At 48.1% G+C, this 25,462-nt stretch overlaps 1 protein-coding gene across 1 annotated transcript in view; it reads left to right on the plus strand.

The window, feature by feature from the left end:
- Fam107b (family with sequence similarity 107 member B) overlaps window positions 1-24,049 on the plus strand; it is a 199,327-nt gene extending 175,278 nt beyond the window's left edge. Inside the window, exons 3-5 of the mRNA XM_032884556.1 lie at window positions 16,974-17,157; window positions 21,386-21,536; window positions 22,295-24,049. Coding sequence (XP_032740447.1) covers window positions 16,974-17,157; window positions 21,386-21,536; window positions 22,295-22,411 — 452 coding nt within the window. The 3' untranslated portion in view covers window positions 22,412-24,049. The remainder of the gene's footprint in view (window positions 1-16,973; window positions 17,158-21,385; window positions 21,537-22,294) is intronic.
- Window positions 24,050-25,462: the final 1,413 nt, after the last annotated feature.

The raw sequence follows: 25,462 nt of genomic DNA on the forward strand, positions 1-25,462 counted from the left end.
GGCCCAGAGGCCTTCCTTGCCAGGAGGCTGCCATGCCCATGAAGACAGTTGAACTTAGTATGTGCTGGTTGTCTAGCCACCAGCAGGAACTTGACAGACTGGATGGCTTGCCCAGCAGGTGTTTCTAGTCTTCAGTTCTAGAAGACTGAGATTAAGACACAGGCTGTGTGGCTCTCACTGTGGCTTACTCTTATTTCTGTATCCTCTCATGTTGGTGTGGTGTGATGTGATGTGAGGAGACAGGGGCCCAGCACAACCTCTCATCTCTCTATTTAACGGAATGGTTTGCTTTTAAGTCTGTGTCTTACTGTCTCTGCTCGGGAATGCAGGGTCCACCAAGGCTAGAGGAATCCCATCCCTTTGGACTAGGGTTGCAGGTGGCTGGAAACTACCTGCCTGTGTGGTGAGACCTGAACCAGGTTCTCTGCAAGAACAGTACATACGTGCTCAGACCCCCTGAGCTGTTCCTCCAGCTCTTTGTTCTGTATAAAGACACTAATCCTGTCATAAGCCTCATGGTTCCTTTAAACCTACTTACCTTCCAAAGAACTCAACTTCACATGCTCTCTGTCTGAGGGTGGATTATAGGCTTAGCTATTTTGAATTTTGGGGGGAGCATAATTCATAACTGTATGTGGATGAGGCTGGGTTAGTTTTCTACCTGACCGTCATTGCTGTCACCTCTCCACAGCTGGTATGCTGGGCTCGCATTGTATCTAGGTTGGTCACATAAACTGTTCTGGACACTGAGAAAAAACAAACAAAACTCAGGGGATCCTGAGAGTGCCCTCCCTGCAGGTGAAGAGCCAGTGTGAGGCTTTTCCTGCCTTCGCTTGCCTTCCTCCTGTGTCTACAGAGTGTGGTGGAGGCAGGGTTGGGCATTGAGAGCTCAGGACGCCTATAAACTGTGAGGCAGCCCGGTCTTAAGGTCAGCATTTTAGCATTAGCTAAAAGGAAGCTCTTTTGGCTTCAGAGCCTTGTAGGCATGCTATTAACACCCCAGGGCAGCTCACTGGGAGACTCTAGAGGGGGAACACTTCCTCTTCCTGGAGCTGACAGGAACCAGGAGGTTGTCTGAAGACCTTGTCTCTAAGCCTCCCTATAGTCCCACCCATAGGGCCCACACTGTTGTCTCACTTCAGATTTCTTCGGCGTGTTTCTCTCAGCCCCTGGACACTGAGGACCCTGTCTTGCTCACCTCCAGGTCTTCAGGGTCTGCCTCACAGCCAGTGTTTAGGAGAGGAGCATGAAGATGATTAAACACTTGGGCAAGCTCCCTAGTTCTGGCCTTGCTGCTGGCTCTGTTGTTTTTTCCTTTGTCCCTTGCTGCTGAAGTCCTTCCTAACAAAGTGGCAACTTGTTGTTCACAGAGAAACCCATGAGGTAGTCTGCAGAGAGGTAAGTGGGAAAACAGACTTTAATTAGATGCATCTGAGCAGTGTAAATAGCCGTTCCCAGGGGTTTAGTTAGAGACAGCATCCTCCGAAGATGCAGACAAAGATCTATCCCTGTCTCTACATTGTGGAAACAGAAATAAGGGCTACTTGTTGTACATTCTCTTAACTGTGGAACATTTTAAGACATCCAGAAAAACACATAATTGCAGCCATTGTTTCTCACATGTAAATTTCCTCTTGATAATTATGAGAAATGAACCTTTGGATGTTGAGTACATGTATGAAGGAAGAAAACGTTCCTCTGCAGGACGCACACTGTGGTTGGGATGAGAACTTGGGACATGGTAGAATACGTGGCTGTCGTTTTGCCAGGAAGGACACAGACGGCAGAGGGGGCAAGTTTGGGGTTAGGTTCCGGGCCTTTCATTCAAGGCTTTCTGCAACGTTTTACTCCTAACTTTCTGAGCTGAAAATATGTGCCACACCATAAGCAGAAGCCCTCAGGGACACTTGGGAACTTCTGGAGGGGTGGTCTCCTTGGGCTTTCATTAGCAGGGCCAGTCTGACCAGAGGAACCTGGGTCGTTTTGGAAGGGCAGAGCTGGTCTTCTGTTGTGCTGTGTGTGTGTGGTCTGTGCTGTGCTGTGCTGTGCTGTGCTGTGCTGTGCTGTGCTGTGCTGTGCTGTGCTGTGCTGTGCTGTGCTGTGCTGTCTGTGTGCTGTGCTGTGCTGTGCTGTGTGGTGGTCTGAAGGAGCCACTTGGGACCTGGGCTCTTGGGATCTAGGCTGGGTTTGGTGGCAAAAACACCTTCATGACATTTATGGAGGAAGTGGAGACTGAGTTTACTCAGGGAGGAGTTGGAAGTGTGGCTTGTGCCCTGCTTTTGTACCTTCCTCAGGTTCTGGCGATGTTCTGGGGTCAAGCATCCCGAAACCTTTTTTTTTTTCTTCTTCCCTGGGTGTCAGTGAGGCTGATTCTCCCCCCGGCCCTCTCCTCAAATGCATTATATACATTTTGACTGAATGCTGATGCTTTTGAAAAGGTAGGTTTCAGGAGGTCAGATGTAAAACAGGGATGGATTTGTCAAGCGATGGCGCCTGAGAGATCACTGACTGTGAACACCACAGTTACTCAACTTCCAGGGGAAAGGTGGGGGATGACTGGTGACCTTCCACAGCCTTAAAATTGGGCGGCTTCTGGAAGCATGCAGACTTGTCATGCTGCTATCAAAGCGAACCTCTCATTTAAGTAGATTTCCAATTATTGATCGTGATAATGGTGGTATTAGTTACAATGCCAGAATAACTCCAAATCAGGAGAAGTAGATTTGGAAGACTTGAGAGAGCAATTGGGCGTGAGTGGGGCGGTGTGGTGAGGTGGAGTGTGAGCTTGGAGCTGACCTTGGGCGTCAGCTCTGTGGGCCTCAGTTTCCCCTTCTGTGACATCAGGGAAGCAGTCCAGGGCACTCTGCAAAGGTTCAGCCATTAGGTCCTTTGAAGGTTGAGCCTCATGTTTGAATCACGTTGGTCAGCTGAGCCCAGTCATGATTTCTCTGCATTAGTATTCAGCTCTTCAAAACAGGAGTGTGTGAGGCCTTGGAAGTGAGCCCAGCAGGAAATTTCTTCAGGTCTGTAATTTCCTTCCACTCGGGAATGATGGGGTCCGGTCTGCCCTCTCCAGTCCATTCCCTGTGAGGTCCATTCCTGGGAGTAATGGTGGAGGTGCCAGGGAAAGCCTCCTTAATCAGGAGTTTGAGGCAGCGGGGCGGGGTGACTTCTGAGTCCCTTTCCCTCCCACCTTGACTTCTGGGAATGCAGCTTGGCATGGCATAAATGTTTAATTGCATTAATGTTCAGATGAAAGGATCATATAGAAAGCAGAAGAATCAAAATAAATGGTTAAAATGTGCTAGACTTCGAGGCTTGTGGACAGGGGTTCCTGGCCGGCCATTGCACCATGGCAGATATCAGAGATACCTTACTGTGCATCTAGTGTTTAAGTTGTTAATGATATGGGCTGGGATTTAATAATGGGCGCTTACCTCTAACCTCTCTGTGTAGTCCTCAAAGGTGCCGATTGGCGTGCGTGCCGGGGGATGCTGGCACTAGTGGATGTTAATGGCTTCATAACTGAGTACTGACAACAAACTAGAAAGGAGATGACGCCTTGTGCGCCTCAGTTAGGGTAAAAAGCACAGAGCAGCTTTCCAATGCCAGTTACAGCGGGAGGCACTATTATGCAGTGTGTGTCTGTGTAACCACTGTTACTCACTAACTTGATAGGCTGATTCCCAAGCTCCACTGGGCCTCAGTTTCCTCGTGTGAACAAAGATTACATTATTATCCCTCAGAGGCTGTGAGGCACACAGCCCACAAGATGAAATGCAGACCATTGGGCTTGTCCCCAGAAATTCTGATTCTGATTGTGTCGGACAGTCCTGTGGTGCTGCTGCTGCTGCTGCTGCTGCTCTGGGGGCTTAGACCACTGCAGATCTCTGTGTGGAGCCTTCCTGCTCACAGGTGAACTCAAAACAAAGGGCATCCTAGTTTGGTGTTTTTCCTCCACTTAATGCATCATGAATATTTTCCCATTCATTATTTTTTCCAATGATAATCTAATTTTATGCTGTATTACATTCATTGTTATTTAAATATCATTTCTACTGTTTCAATATTTTAGATCAGGCTGGAATCAATATTTTTGTTTATGTTTAAGATTTTATTCCTGTGATGTGCATGGAAGTGTGTATGTGGGGGCGGGGTCTGTCTGTGTGAGTGCAGGTTCTCACAGAAGCCAGAAGAGGGCGTCAGATCCCCTGAGCTGGAGTTCAAGGCAGTTATGAGCAAGAAGGTATTTTCATTTTCTCCTTCTCAAGTACTCTGCCAGAGCAGTATGTGCTCTTTTAAGCCATCTGTCCAGCCTCCCAAGGTCAATATTCTTATCTGAACACTTTTATCAACATCTGTTATTTCTCTAGAACTGGGATTACCCAGTTTAAGAATGTTAATGCCTTTTGCTCCATGTTGCCAACAACTCTTCTCCAAAATAACTTGTAAGAGTAAACTTTCTAAATACCGGGGAATGAGGAGGGGAGGTTTGTTTGCTTGTTTGTTTTAATGTGTCTGGGATTGGGGAAAGGGGCAAGAATACCATGCAGTTTTGGAGAAGGTGAATACAAGGAGAGCTGGGGAGCAATACGCAGGCTAACCTGTACATTGTGTGCAGAACAGCTTTTAGGGTACAGACTTGGAGGAAAGCCATATGCTGCAATATATACTGTATATATACTGTATATGTACTGTAACATACTGTCATATACAGGTGACTGTGCAAAGAAGGGTAAACACTGGCCAGCTTTTCTTACACACATAGCAATGGTCTCTGTCTTGCTTCAGCGGAAAGCTGAGGAATGAGATGATGTGGTGTTCATGGGAGCATGTTCTGGATGATTTATTACTTATTTATGTGCGAGACTGTCTCTATGCATGTGCGTACATGGGTGCAGTACCCACAGAGGCCAGAACACAGGTGGTTGTGAGCCATTCAGTGTGGATGTTGGAACCTGAACTTGGTCCTCTGGAAGAGCAGGACCTGCTGTAAACTGCTGAGCCCTCTCTCCTCCACACTTACCTCTGTTCTTAAAACTGTTTCCGGTCTAATCTTTAGGAGGCCCTGAATTGGTGTTTGGATTTACCAAAGCGTGGCCTGTTCTTTGCTCTCTTTGGCCCTCTCTAGCTCTGGGACACATGCTTGACTCTTCTAGACAGACTTGGTGGGAGGGCAGACAGGTGAGGAAGACTTAAACCCAGTCAGAAGGCCGCCTCAGTGTGGGTCTGTAGGAGATGGGTGCTAAGGAGCAGGGCCCAGCAGAGTGGAGGCCTTCCTGGGGCCTCTGAGGAGCTGAGGAGAGCACCCTCTACCGGATGTCAGGTCCTCTGCAGCCCTCAGCCCTAAGCTAGGCTGGCTGAGATCAGTGGCTAAGCTCAGCTCCTCTTCCATCAAAACGCTTGGCTCTCCAAGGCCCTGCAAGTCACCCGGCTGAGGTTTCCCTCTGTGAGGTTTCCCTCTGTACACGTAAGTGCGTTTGGTTATTCATTTGTTTGCTTTGCAGTGGTGGAGATCAAGCCCAAGGCTCTTCATGCACGCCAAACAAGGGCCTTACATTGAGTCATAGCCCCAGCCAACTGATTATTCTCAGTTGAGCTTCACCACGTAAACAAGTGAAGTTCATGGCGCTCTCTCTTTCTCTCTCTCTCTCTCTCTCTCTCTCTCTCTCTCTCTCTCTCTCTCTCTCTTTCTCTCTCCAGTGTGTTGGAAGGTGTCTGTGGTATGCACATGCTATGGGCCCTTGTGGAGGTCAGGTAATCAGGTTCCCAGGATGTTTTCTCCTTCCACTGTGGGTACCCTCCTCCTCCTGAGCTCAGGTCCTGCTAGGCTTAGCTGGCAAGTGCTCTTGCCTTGCTGGGCCACCTCCCAGGTCCTGTTCCTATCCTCCTCCTCCTCCTCCTCCTCCTCCTCCTCCTCCTCCTCCTCCTCCTCCTCCTCCTCCTCCTCCTCCTCCTTCCTCCTAATTCCCCTGTGGAAATCAAAGAGCCTACCTTGGACTGGAGTTGCATGCTCCCCGTTTTCTTGCTGAGAGTCCTGAGCTCTTCCGCTGAGGTGGCAGGACAGAGGCGGGCACAGCTGGTACAGACAGCAGAGCCCAGAGCCAGCCTGGCTCGTCACTTCTTGTCCTGGGGTCATGGGCTGGTCTCAGGTCTGCCTGCAGTGTCTGCTCACAGGGACTCACTGCTGGGCCTCACTAGAGAGGCCAGGCTCAGAGGTGGCCCTTTTCCCTGTGTGGTTCACTAATACTTGTGGGTAATCTTGGACACCTTACACCTTTACCACTGGGTGATGCTCTTAGACCAGAGTGCTGTACCAGAGGAACCCAGGGCCCTGGAACCTCCGCAGAAAGGGAAACTCTTCAATCTAAAGTGCACCCTGGCCATCTCTCAGACGTGGTAGGTATTACTTAACAGTCTGAAGCAATTTTTAAGGACAGTGAGTATGGGGTGATCAATTATTAACAGCATCATTAATTAGGCAGCCTTTCAGTTGCTTGGAGGTTTATTTGGATTAATGTGCTGCTTATTAACTAGCTCTAATTACTTCAGGGGACCATCTATATGAACTGATTATTCTAGTACTTCTTTTGCATCTGACACAAATCTGCGTTATCCATTGGTGGCCAAAAGCTCGGCGGTGGCTTGCACATACGAATGCATGTCACAGTGCTCCGTTGGCAGTCAGAAGACAGTGTGACAGTTGTTTCTGCCCTTCCCTCATGTTAAATTTAGGCACTGAAGTCCCCAGGACTGGCGACACATGCCTTTTCTGCTGACCCATTCTCTAGCAGTCGTGTGTGTGGACTTTCAGTGAGAATTTTATTGAACCATCTTAAGAGGAAGCAGAGCTGTTACTTGGGAAAATGAACATGGGTTTCCCTGCGCAGATCTATAGCAAATAGACCTCGTGCCAAGCACTTGAGAGCAAATTAGAGAAGGACTCTAATTCTCAAAGCCTGTGCTCACCTGCCCTCCTTGGTTCCCAGCTTCTTATATAAACCCAAGGCTCACCGTCTAGGCTTGGCATGAGCGGTGCCTGGTCACATTGAGCTGAACAACTTGTGACTGAAATTCTCACGAGAAGGAATGTGAAAGAGTCACACTGCTTCTTTTCTGGCTTAATAAGAGGGATGAGAAAGGTTGAGAATTTTAGGATCCTGAGAGAAGTATTTACTGTGTTCTGTGGGGACAGAAACAAGTGACATTGGCAGAGTCAGCGGAGACAGAATGGAGTGAGGTTAGTGACTGGGACTGACTCTGATTCCTCGGTGTGTGCATTAACCAGTTAGCACATTGTTGTAATGACCCTTGGTGTCACATGCTGTTCAGGGCTGTGGAAAGCCGTGTGAAGTAAGACCAGAGGCACAGCAGGTCTCATGAGACTCAACCAAGGGCACAAGTAGTTGACAGCCCCAGATTTCTAATAGACGGTGTTATAGTGTGGCTGCTTTGTCTGGCATTGTGCTTGAAGTGGGAAGGAGTGAGGGAAGTGACCGGAGGTCTCTTTCTGCTGTGCTCTTAGAATCTGTCCTTGCAGGGACACACCAGAGATGGTGTGGAAAGTTAGCTCCCAGGGCAGAGGACTGTCTAAGTGTTGAGTCCTTGGGAACAGAAGAGCACTGGGCTGAATCTTAACCTACCAGCTCAGATGAGAGGAAACTGTTAGGAATGCTTAGTTTACAGGCTGAGGAAGCTCCTTTGCAAGGCAGGAGGGGATTACTGTCTAAGTGTTGAGTCCTTGGGTGTGTGTGTGTGTGTGTGTGTGTGTGTGTGTGTGTGTGTGTGTGTGTGTGTAGTGTGCACTATTGAGTAGAATGCTGCTGTGGGAGAGCTGGACCCTGGGATTCAGAAGTCTGGCTGAGGATCCGTCTATGGAAAATGTGGGAAGGAGACCAGGCAGCTGTGCACGCTCTCCTCAGGTGACGGAGATGCTTTGCTCCTGGGCTTTTGCTCTAACAAAGAAGGATGGCCAGGAGAGATGGAGCCCTGAGAAGAGCTGGAGGTAAGACCTGGGATGAGAAGGGAGGAGGGAATGATGCCCCTGGCAGTGGGGAGAGGATGGGTTTCAAATGCAGTGATGGACAAGAATCCAGGGGGGATTGCTTCTTCCCGAGACAGGGGTGCAATGAGGAAGCTAGAAGAACCCAGGATGGGGTCTACCAATGGAAGGCTGGTGTGGATGGGGCACAGTGGACATCAGCTTTAGCCTGGGTTTACGAGGGTGATGGCTGCTGCAGTGACAGCTGGTAGGGGGGGCTTGGCTGGCCTGTGGCTCCTGAGTCTGGGTAGAGATGAGATGAGGTGCGACTGCACAGTTAGTCCTGAGGTGAGTGCTGAAGCCCATAGCTGGCATTTTAGAGTCCAAGCTAGAAAAGATGGCGATCTTCAGGCGTCCTTTAGTCATGGCTCATAGTGCAGTGAGAAGGGAGAGTTTGCATCGTCTTCAGATGCCATTGTGGGGGCTAGGGTGTAGGGCTCTAGACCTGTCCTTGGACACCATTGTCACTGAGGGCTGAGAAGCAATAGAGCTTTGGTGCAGACCCCAGACACTAGCTTTCAAATGCAGCAGTGGACAGCAGCTTCCCACTGGAGAACAGGCTGAGGAGAGCACTGCCCTAGGACCCTCGCCAGATGCAGCGAGTCCTGAGGAGGTCTCCTGATGTGGTAGGGATGGGAGCTGGAATACGTGCAGTGTTACTGAGCAGCGGAAGACCCACGTCATCTTTAGTGATGCATTTCCTGTCTTTGGCTGCCTGTGGATCACACTCCTCATGGATGGACCTTGAGGGCCATGATTACAGGACCTTTTGTGGGAGAGAAACTCTGATTGGCCAGAGGTCACAACCAGCCCTCGGAGGACAGCTGAGGGGGAGGAGGATGTGTCTTAGGCTTTCTACTGCTGTGATGAAACACCATGACCAAAAAGCAAGTTGGGGAGAAAAGGGTTTGTTTGAATTACAATTCCAAATTGTTACTTACTATTGAAGGGAGCCTGGACAGGGGCTCAAACAGGGTAGAACCTGGAGGTTAGAGCTGATGCAGAAGGGGTGCTGCTTACTGCCTTGCTTCCCGGTCCTGCTTTCTTATAGAACGCAGGACCAGCCCAGGGATGGCTCCACCCACAGTGGGCTGGGTCCTCCCCCTTGACCACTAGTTGAGAAAATGCCCCACAGCTGGATCTCATGGAGGCATTTCCTCAAGGGAGGCTCCTTCCTCTCTCCTTCCTCTCTGATGACTCTAGCTTGTGTCAAGTTGACACACAAAACCAGCCAGTACAGGACGTTTGCTAAGGCTTTTCCCTTCATGATATTTTCTCTAGAGTCCTCAGACTCAGCCGTTTGCTGGCCTAATCCCAATGGGTTCCTGGGGTTGAAACCCAGACTGTTGTTAGGACCCCGGGTGGTACTAAGCAGGTACTTGGCTCTGGCTTCTGTCTTCATCACACTGTGCTATGTTTCCACATCTGCGTGTGGGCTGTTTGTCTGGTCGCCTTGCTCAGCTCTCGCATAGATGTGCTAGTGTTTGCCAGGGCCAAAGCTTTCTCTCACTGACATACAGACTGCAAAGAGTTAGATAGTATTGAGCCCATCAGGGCGTTGTAAACTCTGCTTTGAGTCACCTAAACATTATCTCTCATAGCCTGCCATGTGGGGAATTTATTTGTATGTACGTATGTATGTATGGATGAATGTATGCATGCATGCTTGCATAAATGTATGTACATACGTATGTATGAATGTATGTGTGAATGTATGCATGTACGTATGTATGTATGTACATATGTATTTTGTGATCCTGCCCATGGAACCAAGGGCTTCTGTAGGCGAGCTCCCTGCCTCCGAGCCACACTCCAGCCCAACACTGGTGTCTATTTTCCTCGTCTTCAGATTTTTTTCTAAAGTTGTCTGAATATCCATCCACCTTCCTTTCTAAATTGGCTTATTCAATAATTGTCTTTTACTGTGGCTTTGCTTGTAATCGGCCAATTTTAGACAGGGCTTGTTTTTGGCAGTGTCGGCTGTTGTGTGGCGAGAAGGTAGGGGGAATACAGTTGTATTCCCCGCCAGTGTCTATGGAAAGCAGCCCAAACTTTTGCTTACTAATTGGCAGCATCGTGTTCTTCTGATGAAGCCACAGTGTGATCTAGGGTACTACACAGACACACTGTCTTGCTGAGTCTCTGCTTCCACCGTTCGCCTTCCTTAAGCCACAGAATAGTCTTGAACGGCTTGTGGTGAGTTGGTAGTATACACTCACAGTAACCCTGACACTCGATCTCACACACGGGCCTAGTGATCTTTCTGTCTGATGTCAGCAGCAAGGAGTGCAGACTTGTAAACTGTTATAGTGACCAACAGCTCATTGCTTATCTGCTTATGCCCTTTGCAGAGGGTTTCATGGAGCATTATACAAACAGCGCCTCTGTGAGGATCTCCCCTCATTTCGGTTTGTCTTTTTGGAGTTCCATCAACTGGTCCCACAAGATGTGTGGGAGAGGAAGCTGCAAACGTGGGCTGGGTGGACTTGTCTCTACTTTCTCACTTTCTGTCCCTTCTCTTTCACCCTTCTGTGCCAAGACTAGAAAAAAATGAGCAGGAGCCGTTGGTTGGGTTCATGCATAGTAACACTGTTTCTGTCAGACTTGTAGGATACAGTCCTCATCCATGGCTAGCACCTCCGTTATGGAGAGGTAGATGGTAAACTGGTGTGTTGGGGCATGGGTGGGCACTGCTGGCAGTAGGTGGGTTCCACAGGACTTCTCATGCTTAGAACAGTCCACAGCGATCGAATTGCTGGCTCTGATTTCCAGTTAGAGAGTTGAGATGCAGGGTAAGCCATTTACACCACACCACATAACTGGTGAATCACTTAAGCAAGGGTCTATCCAGAATCACTGGTCCTCAGGCCAGCTCTTTGTCACTGTGTGCATACATGGATGGTCATGTGATGCATGCTTTATGTAACATTCAGTGGTACCTTATGGAAAGTGTATAAAGGAGACAGGCATTGGGCTGGAAGCAGAATAAAAATGCACCAAGTTGCAGTGTGATATTAACATGTATCCATTTTATTCTGTTAAGGCTAGACAGGATTACTGTGCCTTCATTTCTAGTGAGATGGGAGGCCAAGTTCTCCTAGCATTGTAACAACCAAGTGGTTCTTAGTTGATAGTCTCAGTAGCAGTGTTATATAAACCAGATTTATTATGCCTACGGAGAAGGGCATGCACCAGAAAGTCCCGTATGATGAGTCATCAGTGAGTACCTGTGTAACCAAAGCTGGTATTAGCACATGGGACATTATACCCCAGAATCCTCCCCGCCTTATCTTCCCTTCATCATCTACTCCTAAGATAACATCATCCCCATATCAAACAAGGGGCGGTTTGACTGTCATGTACATAAATTAGGTACCCAGGTGACTTTCTGTACTATCGCCACCTGGTTGGCCCGGACACTGGTCCAGTTTATTGTGGCTGTTGGTATGCGCTCTGACTTCTGGGTCTTTCTGGTTCCTCTTCGTTGCGCCTTCATCTTTTCCCATCGTCTAAATATAAAGCTCCTTGTCTAAAAATACATTCTCGGTGGGGGAAGGGGGCTGAAAAAAAACTGATGAGAAAATGAGTTTGGATATTTTCCCAAGAATGTCATTATGTGGCACTTGGACAGCAACATATTTGGGAGCAAATCAGTTGAGATTTCATCGTTGTTTTAAATGGGCCACTTGGGGATCCTAGGGTCTCCTCGAGCAGCAGCAGGGCTTGGCAGAGTATGAAGAAGTAACCCTGCTGTGTCTATGCAGATAATCCCGCTGGGCGCCTTTCCCCAAGCTTTCTCATAGCAGATTTGTGTTCACAGAGGGTCCTCCAAGCATTTGTCAAATGCCTTTGGGTATCAGATGATGGCTCCTGGTCAAAGACTGAGTTTTTAGGTTCATCTCAAGGCCAGGCTGTCCAAGACACTGGCAGATGAGGCCAGTTCCGCTGGAGAGTCTTGCACTAACTCGTTTTCCTGTCTGTCTGGGAATCCGGGCGCAGAGGGAGGGATCCAAGAAGCGCCTTCCAGTTTTCAGGCTGACCCAGGCCTGGGTTTGCCAGCCTGCCATCTTAAGCATTTTGGATATCTCAGCGTTCCTAGCCTTTGCCAGAATCTTCTACAGCCAGTTTGAGGAATAGGTTCTCGGAAAGAATGTCTTGAAATACTTGTGGGGGTAGTTGCTGCCGTTCAGAAGTTCAGTTGTTGGGGTTGATTGGACTCTGCTGTGTGTGTGGCTGCATCTGGGATAGGCATTGCCATGGAGCAGGTAACTCTGTAAGACAGGATTTAAGACCTAATGCCTCTGGATAGAATTGGGTTTTTTTATTTAGGCAAATGAAAATTGGCATAATCTCTAAATTCGAGTGTTTCAACCACAAAAGGCTAGTTCTTTGCGTTTTATTTATGTACAGATGTGCACAGATGTGCACAGAACCACAAAGAACCAGAATAGTGTGATGGTGAGGCTCTGCCACAACACGCGTGTCCTCTTGGCTTGTGGGGAGAGTTTGTAGTGGGAAACGTCGTTCAACTTAGGAAAACACCGTCTGGAGCCACCGAGTGCAGGGTACGACCTGGATAATGTGATCTGTAGATCCTTTAACCCCTGCCACAAGTGCCTTGTGACTGTAGCTTTGCTGGTCTTAGGACTATGGGATGCTGGGCTGGGAAAGCGCCCAGTAGTTAAAAATGCATAATGTCAAGCACAAGGACCCCAGTGTGAACCCTAGCACCCATAGAAAATGTTGGGCATAGCAGAGTGCACCACAGGACTGGGGAGGCAGGGATGGGGTGGCGGTGGGATGGGGCAGTGGTGGGATGGGGTGGCAGCAGTGGCAGCAGTGGTGGTGGTGGTTATTGTAATGGTGGTGTGGAGTTCTGTGTGCTCATGAGAAATCCTGTGTCAAAATACAAGGTGGAAGCTCCTAAGGAATGACCCTTGAACTTGTCCTCTGCCCTCCCCACATAAGTGTCTCTGTGTCTGTCTGTCTGTCTGTCTGTCTGTCTGTCTCTCTCTCTCTCTCTCACACACACACACACACACACACACACACACACACACACACAGAGAGAGAGAGAGAGAGAGCGAGCGCGCGCGAGCATGGACAGGTATGCCTTCCTCTGCATCCATATGTACTTAGTCAGTGTTACCAGTGAGGAAGGAAAACTGTCCTATTCATTTGAATTCCTAGTTAGAAGATGGCCAAAAGAAGATGGATGCCTCCAGATGAAATAGGTGTTGGTGTTAGCTTAGCTCGGCCAGCACCACCTTCTCCTTAAGTACTCACCCACGCACGGCTGACAGAGGACGCCTGGGGATAGCACACTGCTTTCACAGGACGGCAGTTGGGGGACTGAGATCTCCACTCAGTTGTATTTCTCTTTAATTGAGCCAGCGCTGATTTTTCTTCTCGTGACTTGATGTTTGATAAAAAACAAAACAGCAGCAGCAACAGCATGCTTCATGATCCATTGGTCACTAGCGTCAGTGTGATGAGAATGTCTTGAGTTAACTTCAAGAAGAGATACTTGATGTAAGGATTATACCCCCGTTACTTCTAGACTTTTCTGCCACATCCGCCTTCTTGGTTGTTTGATGCTCAGTGAAGAACCAACCCCCCTGGCCTCCCATCCTACTTTGAGTCTAAGGCCTAGGAAGTGACTGGCTCGGGGCTCCCTCTTCTGGCAGCTAACCCCTGCCTTGGTTACGTCTGTCTTTTAAGTAACCATGGAGCGCTGTAGAACCCTAGGCTGAAGAGAGGGAGGAGACGCAGTCTTGGGAAGGGGTGAAGGGTTACCTGTAGATCCCGATGCACACCACGGAGGGGAGGCCAGGGTTTAATCAGTCAGGAGGTTAGGACGAGCTTCCTGAGAGGCTTGGCCATGTATCTGCAGCTGATTCCGCTTGGTGTAAGGATCGGTGGGTGGAATAGAAAGGGGCCACCATGCCTGCTCGAAGGAGCAGCGATGGCCAAGGCCTGCAGGTGGAGGAAGGGCCACGGAGAGGGAAGCGGAGTGCACAGTCTTCATTCATGCCAGTTCGGTCAGAGTGAGGCCCTGTGAGGACACGTGGTCAGGTGTGGGTAACCGTGAACAGGATGGCTGACAGAGAAGAGCGTCAGGTAGGAAGGTCACAGAGAGGGCTGTTTCTTCGCTTTTGTTGTGGTTGCAGAGTGGAAAACCGAGGGGAAGTGACCCTATCTAGCGCCCGGCTCCTGTACCAGCCGCCCTGTGGTGAAGCCATGCAGGGTCTGGGAGTTTGCAGGAGGTGCGTTGCATGTGCCTTCTGCTTGGGCCACAGAAGGCTCTGAGCCTGCGCATGGGATGAGGGCTGTGGGGCTCTTGTGCCCACCCTCGACACCAAGACAGTGTTAGCTGTGTGCTTAGATCAGAACTCATGCAGGCTTGCCCTACTGCCCAGGGCTGTCTGGTAGGAGACGCCACTTGTGTGCATCTTACCTGACTGTTACTGTGAGGGAGGAGCCTTCCAAGGAGCTTGAATCTAAAGAGAAATCATAAACTCTTGTGTTGTCCACCCACTGTGCCCCAGTATCCTGGCCTAACGCTCCACTCCCCTGGAGCTGACAGCTACCCCATTCTTTCCTTACCTGCCTCTGCCCTGAAACTTTGACCTTTGAGTCCCTCCTGCATCAAAAGGATGTTCTGGCTTAGGGTAGAGAAGCAGGTCCTTTTATGGAAGCAGGCAGCCTACCTTGTGTACTGATTAACCAGGGCGAATCTGCTCTGGGCTTTTAGACAGGTGGGGCTATACAGCTGTGCCTTGTGCATTTGCGATTTCAGCAAACTGCACAGCACGCTTTGCCCGGGAGCTGTGGTGCTGAAGTCAGGCTGGCCGTGATGGGCTCCCTCACTCACTATGTGCAAGGTTTGTATTTCTCTTTCTGGTTAAGGTTGCAGGATGCTCAGTTAAAATATCGATGTTAACAGTGTCCTGGGAATGTGTGGGTTCTCTTTTATGTTTTTCTCATTTGGTAGCTTCGAGCCTTAATATTCACAGATATTTAATACGATACAGCCAGAGCTGTTTTTTTTTTCTATTTTAGTTGACTTATTCTTTAGACATTTAATAGGTTTATTTTCACATTAATTTTCAAAAAGTTTTTTACAGCGTTGGCTGTAAAAAAGGTGGGCACTGCAGTTTGGCCAACCTGGGTTTTGAGATTAGTGGGTAGGCAACTTGTTTTTAGCGCTGTGGCACTAGCAATGTAAGTACCAGCATGACGTTTAAACCTTGTTTCTCTGATTGTTGGTGTGGAGTCTGGGTCTTTTATTCCTACGGTTGTTGCTGGAGTCAGATGGGACCCTGCACCCGGGTGTGCTGTTCCTAAGGCACTGATAGTCGTTGGCTGCCGATTTGCCCACATTTGGCTTCCATGCTTAATGTCCAACACTGATGGGGACAGTTTAGGGGTTCAGTCATCACTGATGACTCTGAAACTCCTGGTCCTTCACTGATTGTCAGTGCACTGCTTGTTTTCCTCCAGTGTCTGTGCTGCAGTCTGTGGGTAGAGGCCCTGCTTTCTCTCTTCCCTCTGCCTCCACTTAGCCCCGCTCCTCCCCGTCACTGTCTGTGCTGGGTGGCCTCCGCGGGCAGAAGTTAAAGGTAGAGCTGGCATTGGGCTAAGAGCTTGTCCACAGAGAAATTCTTCTCATTCTTCTGAAGGCAGATTTCATATAGTCAATATTGATTCAATATCGTCTACTGTCTGGAGGGGCTGGGGATCAGAACTGGAGGAGAGGTGGTCCTCATCCTTCCGGGGAATGGACAGAAACCCGCAGTCACCCCGTATACCGGCGTGTCCGTCCTGTGCTGTAAACACCAGGGAGGTGGCAGTGCCACGCCAGGCATGAGTCTCTCAGGTGTGGCTCTTCCTCCCACACAGTCCCTGCTCTGTGACCTACTCTGTCATCTAGAGGAAGTAGCCAGAATTAGTGATCCTAACTGCGGACTTGCCAGGGAAAGCAAGGTTGGAATACTCTGTTGTAGTCAGGTCCTTATCTGATTTGGAGTTTGAAAATCAAAGTCACTGAACCGGGACAGTGGGAATCTCCTGTTAATTATTATGAACTATTCACCGGGTTTGTTCTGAGCGCAGGGAGCAGGGGTGGATGGGGTCAGCACCCAGAATGCATCTTGGCACACATAGCCCCTGGGAATCACTCACTGGCACCGGCCCCTGCCTGTCTTATGCCGTGCAGTCCGTCCTGGTCCTCTTGCTCCAGCCTCCAGGGGGCTTTATCTTCCGTCATGAAACAGAGCTCACATTCACAGGCGTCCACTACGTGTTGCCCACAGCCCTAGTCACGGGTGTCTAAGAAAGGAGACTTACTTTCTTTTGAGAGGAAGTCTGAGGTCAGAAGGGCTAAGTGATTGCCCGACTGTGTCTGCACATCGCTCTGCTATAGTTCAGAGACATGCTCTCTTTAGCACCCCCACCCCCAAAGAGGTCTTGCTGCAAGGTCACCCACCTGTCCTTCCTTCTCTCTCTCTCAGTTCTAGCCCTGAGAATAGATGATCAGAGTGAAGAGAAACCGGCCACCTGATGTCCACGTTGAGTGTTATAAGTTTTGTCTCTGTGCAGGCTCCCGCTCCACACTGGCAGCGTGGATGCAGTGCCAATGTTGAGAGAAGCTGGTGCCCAAGTGTCTCTTGTGAGCCTGCTTTTGACAGGCGGTGGCAGGAGGTGTCCTTTGTGACTTGAACTCAGGATTGGCACTGACTGGAGTCAGGTCAGAAAGCTCTTACCTTGCCCCATTGCTTTCTAATCCTTGGAGGATCAATCAGTGGTGTCCCTGAAGTAGACACTGGAGGACGGCATGTCCTAGTATGGCAGACCAGACATAGCTCTTGGGGCCTTGACCGTTAGTGAAAGAATGGGTTGCAAGTGAATTTGCCTTCTCTCTGTGTTTCAGACAGCCGGCTTGAGGACATTGACCCCAAAGACTCCTGTCTCATTCCAAGAAACATCATGGCCGAGCCAGACTACATAGAAGATGACAATCCTGAGCTAATTAGGCCCCAGAAGCTGATCAACCCTGTCAAAACGTCCCGAAACCACCAGGACCTCCACAGAGAGCTTCTCATGAACCAAAAAAGGTGCGCAGTCCTCCAGCATCGTTTCTTTAAGGTGGCCGGGTTTCATTTTGAGTTTACAAAGGCTTCAAAGGGTTTCTGCTTGTTTGCCATACTGAAGGTGTCCTTTAACAAGCATGCTGGCGGCTAACACTGGTGGGGTTGGACGCCATCTCCTTTCAAATGCGTGCATCCTTTAAGGAGCCCTTGCATTTATTTTGTTGGTGCCTGTGGACGACGACTTGGAGGAATCCATTCTCTCCTTCCACAGTGTGGGGCGTAGGGATTGAACTCGCTTGGCAGCAAATGCCTTCACTTGCCAAGCCCCGGCCTGTGTATTTTAAAACCTGCGTCGAAGAGGCTGAGTTAGGGGTAGAGAGCGTGTCCTACGCAGAAGGGGAATAGTATTTCTCAAGTTTAAATCTCTGACATTTGGGAAGTGTAGGAATCAGACTTAAGCCCTGGTTGTGCTCGTGTTTCCTAGTTCCAGAGAGACATTTCTAGAACCTTATTAGACTAAACAAACAATAACATTCCTCCTTGTGTCTTTGTTTCTTTTATGTAGTATTTTAAATTTTATTGTCTTTCTGCTGAACTTTCGAAGGGATGCAAAATATCCCCTGTCTTCTTGTGCAGTCTGTCACTCTCAAAATCCCTCTGGGTTCTGGGCCTGCTGCTGCTGCTGCTTACATATGTAATACCCGTTGTATGCAGAGTGTGAGGGAAGGCTTGTGTGAGATGAGGTGGTCTTTCCTCAGTTTCCACCATACTTCACCTTAGACAGCGTGTCTGACTGAGTCTGGACTTCCCGGTGGTGGAGACGGGCTGGCCAGCAAGTTCCCAGTATCCCTGCCTCCATCCCTCAGGACTGGGGGAGTTAGAGGTCCTTGCTACTACGACCAGGATTGCTTGTTTGTTTGTTTGTTTTTAATTGTGAATTCAAGGGAATTCCAACTCAAGCATTTATGTGTTACACAGCAGCCACCCTACCCAACAGAGGCAGCTTGGCCAAGATCGTAAGGGGGTTCAGGTAAACACTGAACCAGCATTCACACCACTTCCCTTGAAACTCAGAGTGTACAACCTTTCCACACTACAATGCCTGAGCTAAGGCCAGCCTTTGGGGCAGAGTGAGCTCGGCTTCCTGAAGTCCCCCGTGTGCCTGGGGAGGTGGATCTGCAGTGAGGCCCTTGCTTTGCAAGTGTGAGGACCAGAGTTTGGACTCACAGAACCTATCCAAACGCCAGGCAAATAGGACGGCCCACCTGCATAATGGCAGAACGCGAAAGGCAGAGGCAGAGAGCCCGTGGAACAAGCTGGCAGTGGACAAGCTGAACTAAGAAGCAGCATTTAAGTAAAATGCCACCTCAGCAAAGACAGATGGAGAGTGGTCAAGGAAGACACTCATCATCAACCTCTGGCTTTCACACATGCACGTGCGCGTGCACACACACACACATGCACACACACACCCCTCAAATATATGCAATAAAATGATTTTAAAAGCCTCCCAATCTCCCTTATTAAATTTAAATTAAGAGAATATATATTACGTTTTTGCCTTGGTAATAAAGTATCAGAGGCTTGTGGCTTAAAATGTTACAAATGTATTATGTAATTATAGAGGATGTCCCTGACATCTAACCTTCGTTGCATCCATGGATACAGAAGCTTGCTCAATATCTTCATGATCAGCACTTGAAACATTTTAATCTCAGCATCACAAACTAGGAGTGAACTAAGCATAGGATTTATCTCAATCCGGCATGGGCTGGGCATTTCAGATTCAAACTACAACCCCTACAAAAGAATAACGTGAATGGCGCGACTGCAGCTTGTTTAAGGGGGTGAGGGCTTGGGTTAATTGTATGAGTACTGATACCTTTCATGTATAGGATATACGGCATAAACTACTAACCCTAATTAGAAATCGGCCACACTTGGCTGGAGCTGTGCAGGGGAGACCACTTGCTGCTCCTTCAAGGATCCAGGCCTGGATCCCAGCCCTTAGCTCAGCTCACAACTATTTGTAACTCCAGCTCCAGGAGATCTTATGCTTCTGTCCTCCTTGGGCACCTGTACTCATGTGCACACACAGACATGCATTTGGCGCACGGTCAGTCATACTTGTTAATGTAGGCATCGGGGCCCGTAAGGGCCCACCACCATACATTAGAGTTTGCTCTGCTGCAAATGACCAGAAAATGTCATTCACAGTTGAAGTTAATTTAGCCAGTGAAATATGGGAGATGTCTGAATGTAAATTATTCATATAACTAACTTCTTAATCCTAAAATTTGTCTGCACTTCTACATTAAGACCTTATGTATTCATAAAACTGAGAAAGTCTTAATTCATCATTCCTTAGTGTTGCTTTTGGATTTTGAGATGGCATTTTACTATGTAGCCCAGGCTAGCCTCCTGCTTTAGCCTTCTGAGTGCCGAGATTACAGTGTGCCTTCACACCCTCCTGGTTAATGATACCTGGAACTCATACAGGCTTTAACTGTGCAGATTAAAGATTTGATTTCCTTGACACCATGTGTGCAGTTCTGTATCTGTTCGTTCTTGGTAATTGTGAGGAAAACCATAAAATCATAAAAGTAATCTCTTTCGTTAGGTCTTAGAGCAGTTTTCTTCTAATCAGCTTCTTGCTAATGAAATAGGGAAAGAGAAAATTTATTGAAATAGGGAAAAAAAATCTAGGTAGAAGAGATGCCAGGCGTGTGTGTGTGTGTGTGTGTGTGTGTGCGCGCGCGCGTGTGTGTGTGTGTGTGTGTGTGTGTTGTGTATAGTTTTCCAAGAGGTATGAAGCATGGATTGATCTGGGTTTGCAGTTGCGTGTGTGGCTGTGTTTAAAGAATGAGGATTTAGTGTATCCCACGTCTGATAATAAAGCATACACTGCTAAATAACACACATATCTCTTCTTTCCTAATTTTATTAGCAGGATGTTGGTTAGGAGAAAACTGCTGTAAGCTCTAATGAAAGGAGACTACTTTTATGGTTTTATGGTTCATTTCACAATTATCCAGAATGAGCAGGTACAAAACTGCACACAGGTGTCAAGGATATCAAAGCTTTAATCAGCATAAAGTCCACACGAGTTCTGTAATTTTTTTTGCTTTGTTTTGTTACCAGAAAAACATTTTGGAAACCATTCTGTAAGGCGTATTCAGCAACTACTAGTTCTGTCTGAGTTGACAGAATCCTTAGAAACCCCTGTCCCCCAGAGCAGATCTGTAGTCATTGGCTAGGCTAGATAAGCAGCAGCCGGGGTGGGGGTTGGGGTTTACCTGGATTGAGTTTGCCGTGTAGACGAGCTGCTCGTGCACAGTTACATGTGTGTATGCTTGGCATGAGTGTGCACAGCTAGCACACACTTGCTCTGCCTCTGATGTAGAGTGCTTTTCCCGCCCTGTTTCATTTTTATTTGAAATATATTCAATACATTTTAGTATCAAATCGAGATTATTTATGGGTTAATGGTGTAAAGGAGGAAGACAGGGAAGAGGTAGGCGGGTTCATCTAGAATCTTAGAAACCTAGGGCTGGATAAATCCTGAAGAAAGGAGAGATGAATCTGGGCCGGCATGCAGTATAGAATCCCTACCAGATAGCACGCTAAGGGGCGTCTTACTGTTGGATCGCCCCAGCGTTTCATCCAGGGGACAGCCTGCTTGAGCTCAGTTTCCCCACCTGAAAAATGGCCACCTTCTCTCAGGCATGCAGTTTCCCTGAAGTCTGCTTTCCCTGAAGTCCCTTAAGCACACATCAGCGGTGCTGTGGTAGCTGGCTGCTGTTAGGCGTGCACTCCACCTCCTCTGTCCCTCAGAAATGGCTTGGATGGCTCGAAGGTTCAAGAGCCTCCTTCCCTGCAGGTCTGAAACATAGAGGTGGGAGATTTCCTCAGTCACTTTCTAAGCTGCTGTGTCACTCAGTGTCTTCAGAACATGAGATTCACCTGGCTCGCCTCACCCACTGTGTTAGCATGCCGCTGCCTGCCTTCCCCACAGCCTTAATGTGATTTTCCTGAGTCCGTGGACTTGATGAACTCTTGGGAAGGTGCCTCCGACTTCTCTCCCGTGCAGTGAGTGTCTGAGAGCTGTGGAAGAGCCATTCGTGTGGTAGCGGATACTTCTCTGGCTAGTTCTGCTTCTGGCTGTTCCGCAGCTCATACCTTCACTTACATTCCCTTCCCCGAGAGAGACTGCCACTGAGCTGACAGCTTCTCCATTCCTTCTTTGCCCCAGGGGTCTTGCTCCTCAGAATAAACCAGAGCTGCAGAAGGTGATGGAGAAGAGGAGGCGAGACCAAGTGATAAAGCAGAAGGAAGAGGAAGCTCAGAAAAAGAAGTCCGACCTGGAAATAGAACTGTTGAAGCGGCAGCAGAAGCTGGAGCAGGTAGGGCTGGGCCTGCTCTGAGAAGCTAGGGTGCTGGACGCCAGGCAGCAGAGCGCCAGCACAGCAGATGCGTCACCCTGAGAGAAAGGCAGGGAGCACATGCAGGGACGGCATGAACCCCATTCAAGGCAGACACTCAAGGTCCACTAGGAACCTAAGCAAATCAGAGGCGCTGGGAAGAATGTTGAGTGGGACCCGATTCAGATCCCCAGAATCTGTGTAGATGTGGGTGGGTGTGGCATGGTGGCCAGCCTGTAATTCCAGGACTTGGAAGTAAACAAGGGACCCCCTAGAGTAAACAAACCAGATAGACTAGTCATGTTGATCTGCCCTGGGTTAAACTGAGAGACCCTGCCTTAAAAGAATGTGGTGGATAGTGATTGAAGAAGGTCAGCTTCAGCCTTTCACATGGATGTATACATACATGCTGATGCATGCGCGCATGCACCCTGCACACACACACACACACACACACACACACACACACACACACAATGCATGCACACACATGTGCGCACACAAAAAAGTTGAAGTGTCTCCACCAAGCGTTGTGATAAGTTTGTCTGAGAAAGACTCCAGACAGCTGTGTGTACCCAGGGTGTTCTTTTAATTGTTGTTACCCCTAGGTAACAAACAAAGGATTCATGCTTCTGCACAGATTAAAATTCTCATATATATATATATATATATATATATATATATTCTTTTGAAAAGCCCTCCAGGACATAACTAATTTTTTGTGTTTGACATTCATCCAGCTTGAACTTGAGAAGCAGAAATTACAAGAAGAGCAAGAAAATGCCCCAGAGTTTGTGAAGGTGAAAGGCAATCTCAGGAGAACAGGCCAAGAGGTGGCCCAGGCCCAGAAGTCCTAGGCCCAGGCTGTGTGACCTGGTGTGTCCCCACCATCTGTTTCCGCAGGGGCCCTGTCTAGGCTCTACAGTGCTCCTCTTGGCCAAAGCCCTGAGGGAGAGCACCCAGCAGATGAGAAATTTGATTATCAAAAAGGATTGCGTTTGATTTACCATTGTGGTAAATGAGTCTCTGACGGTTGCCATTCCCGTTCGCCAAATGGACATCGACCAGCATACAAGACACCACGGACCTGTGTTTAGAGACTTTAGACAAAGAAACCCACGGAACAAGTGGAGAGAGCCAGGAAGCAAGCACTGGAACACGCGTGAGGGCTGATCCTCGGCCTTTCTCCCACTCCAAGTTTAGTGGGGCTCAGAGCCTTCCTTGTTCTTTTAAAAACTACGAGAGTTGTTCGGAATCCCTCTTGGGTTAGCTGTTATTGTTTTGACTGCATCGAAATGCTTTTCATCTGTTACATCCAGTATTGTATTTCATTTTGAGACCCCAGATTTTACCCCCACATTACAAGCTAAGAAAGGAGGCTATTACTGTTTATGTTCAGTCAGACTTTTACTTTGGTTGACAGTGAAGCTCTGACACAGGATTGGCCATGTTAACATGTCAGCGCCCATCATGAACTTACTGTAATCCCCTTAGGTTTGGTGTGGCAGCAGGTCAGATGTCCCCTCTCCGCTTCCAAGAAGGTACAAACAGCCTTTCGATGCCTTTCTTGTTCTGACAGCCATAGGCTTTCTGTTCAGTTTTAGTTTGTCATTTCTTGCTCAACTATTCCTTTCAGTTGAAGCAATTCCTCAGTTCTCTGGTGGATGAAACTCAACTTCTGTGTTCCGTATAGAGAGACCAGATCTTTTGAGTTCTCCTGCGAGCAGCGTAGAGGGGTGTCCATTAGGACTGGGTGACGAGGCCTTTAGAGATTGTATGTATTGCAAATAGAGATCTGTTTCTAGGAGACTTTAGTGGAAGACTATACTTTTTACATTTTGAGTATTTTAGATTTGAGCTTTGAACATCCCTGACAGATGGTCACAAGTTTCTTTCCCTTCTGTTTCTTGTGGAGAATGACTATCTTGGCGCTCTCTTGGCATGATGCTGTTGGTAGGGATGGTCCTGACTACTGTGTTGCATCTCTCAGGAAAAGCCGAAGTGCTGGGCAGGACTGCTCAGTCTCCTCTTGCTAGCTAGCGCGCTGTTCTAAGAGACATCTAGGTTACACGTAATATGAACGTTCTCATGCAAAATATATTTTATGCTACAGGCATGAGAGTTTTTTTTGTTTTTGGTTTTTTTTTTCCTTTTTAGCATTTAGTACTTCTCCATAGAGATGATTTAACCAGTAATTTCTACACTGAAGACTTCTTTTTCCTTCCATGATGCATAGAATACTGGTAGTGCTTTGGAATCCTTGATTAGCACACTAGATGCTAGTTTTCTCTGGGAACACTTCAGTCTGGGAATTAACGGGCCCATGTTCCCTTCAAGTATGAATAAGAAGTAAATGGATGACAGTTCACTGCTAGATGATAAGCACGAGAGCCGATTATAGCAGAAGGGATTCTGGGTCCTATCACAAGTGTTATCTAAATAAAATATGAGATGCTGAAGGTAAGATGGCTTGCCCTTGAAGATCGGCATGGTGAAAGGAGAGGTCATTCACTGATTGTTGAAATGAACCTCTCCAGTGCACACTGCTTATTCTTTCTCTGTGCATGTGGAGGAATGATGCCAGGTGTAGGGTGACCATTTGGGGTGATTAGACCTTCCTGTCTACCTGGAAGTTAGCTCTGGAGATATTCTGCCACTTGGCAGGATCGTCAGGAGCCATCGCCAGCTCCCATAGAAGGGCTGATGCTGTTCCAAGACACCAGTGGGGAAAGCTCACTGCAAACATACTTGCTTCCTGGTTGCGCTCAGACCTGCGGTCTTCCTTGGTGATTAGTGCTGCAGAGTCAGGCCAGAAGAGGACGTGGGCACAGCATGACGTGATGGCTTCTGCCAGGTCTCAGAGCATCCAGGGAGTGGGCCCCTTAGGAGTCTCTCAGCTCTGCTCACTGGGGGTGCAGTCGGTCGCTCACTCTTTGCACCTAACACTGTGTAGTCTGAACCCAGAGGACGTGCCACCTGAGCAGTGTCGTGCTTTGAGCCACTTATAGGGGGGAAGGCTCCATTGTTCCACTCTGTAGTTTTCTTAAGATAGCTCTGTGTTTTGTGGTCTCCTGCTAATATAGTAGTGTTGCTTTCTAAGCTATAACAGTCGACTTTATTCTTCTACTCCAAGAATCTCACCCCATTTGAGTGTACATAATATATATAAAGGAGCCTTAATGGATTTGTTTTCATAATTTAATATTTTTTGTATTTGCTCTTGTATAATTGTTTTTTTAATGGAAAGTATTACAGAATCGAGGGTGGAATTCTTAGAACCAAAGTTATTCTTAATAAAAATCACCAATGCTTGGAGCACGCAGCCATGTTTGTCTCGTTTGTTTAAGGGTTGTGTAGACCTGGAGGGGGGTGCTGTAGCTTCCAAGTCTCTTTGGGTGACTGCTCTCTAACATCAGGCATATCTTCTCTTTGTGCATTTGTTGAGTATAAAAACTTACATGGCAAACAATTTCACCTCACATATCAGTGGCTCTAAGTGCTGCTGTCCTTTGCACATACCATACAAGACTCAAAATTTTAGGAGCTCAGTAAGACAGTAGAAGATACCTTTTTGGAAGGTCCAGATTTTTTGTGCTTGTGGATAGTAAAAGTTTTAGGAAGTCTGCTTTTGTGTCGTCTTTTGCTTACTCAGTTGCATGGACACAGCCCTCAAAGAAGAGAGTTGAGGATGCTCTGTACACATGACTGTACTATACTGTTGCTCTCAGGGAGGCTCAAATCTCTCTCCTGGACAGTTAGGCCTTGCTGTGTGACCTTCCCTGGGCAGATGGAAATGAATATCCATTCCTCACAGATGAGACAGTGAGGATATACAAAAGAAATGATTCTCCCTATGTCTGGCTCGAACATCCAGGGAGGTTGTTGGGGTTTCTTACAGGAATATGAGT

The sequence above is a fragment of the Rattus rattus genome, chromosome 14 (assembly GCF_011064425.1).
Source record: "Rattus rattus isolate New Zealand chromosome 14, Rrattus_CSIRO_v1, whole genome shotgun sequence".
Lineage (NCBI taxonomy): Eukaryota > Metazoa > Chordata > Mammalia > Rodentia > Muridae > Rattus > Rattus rattus.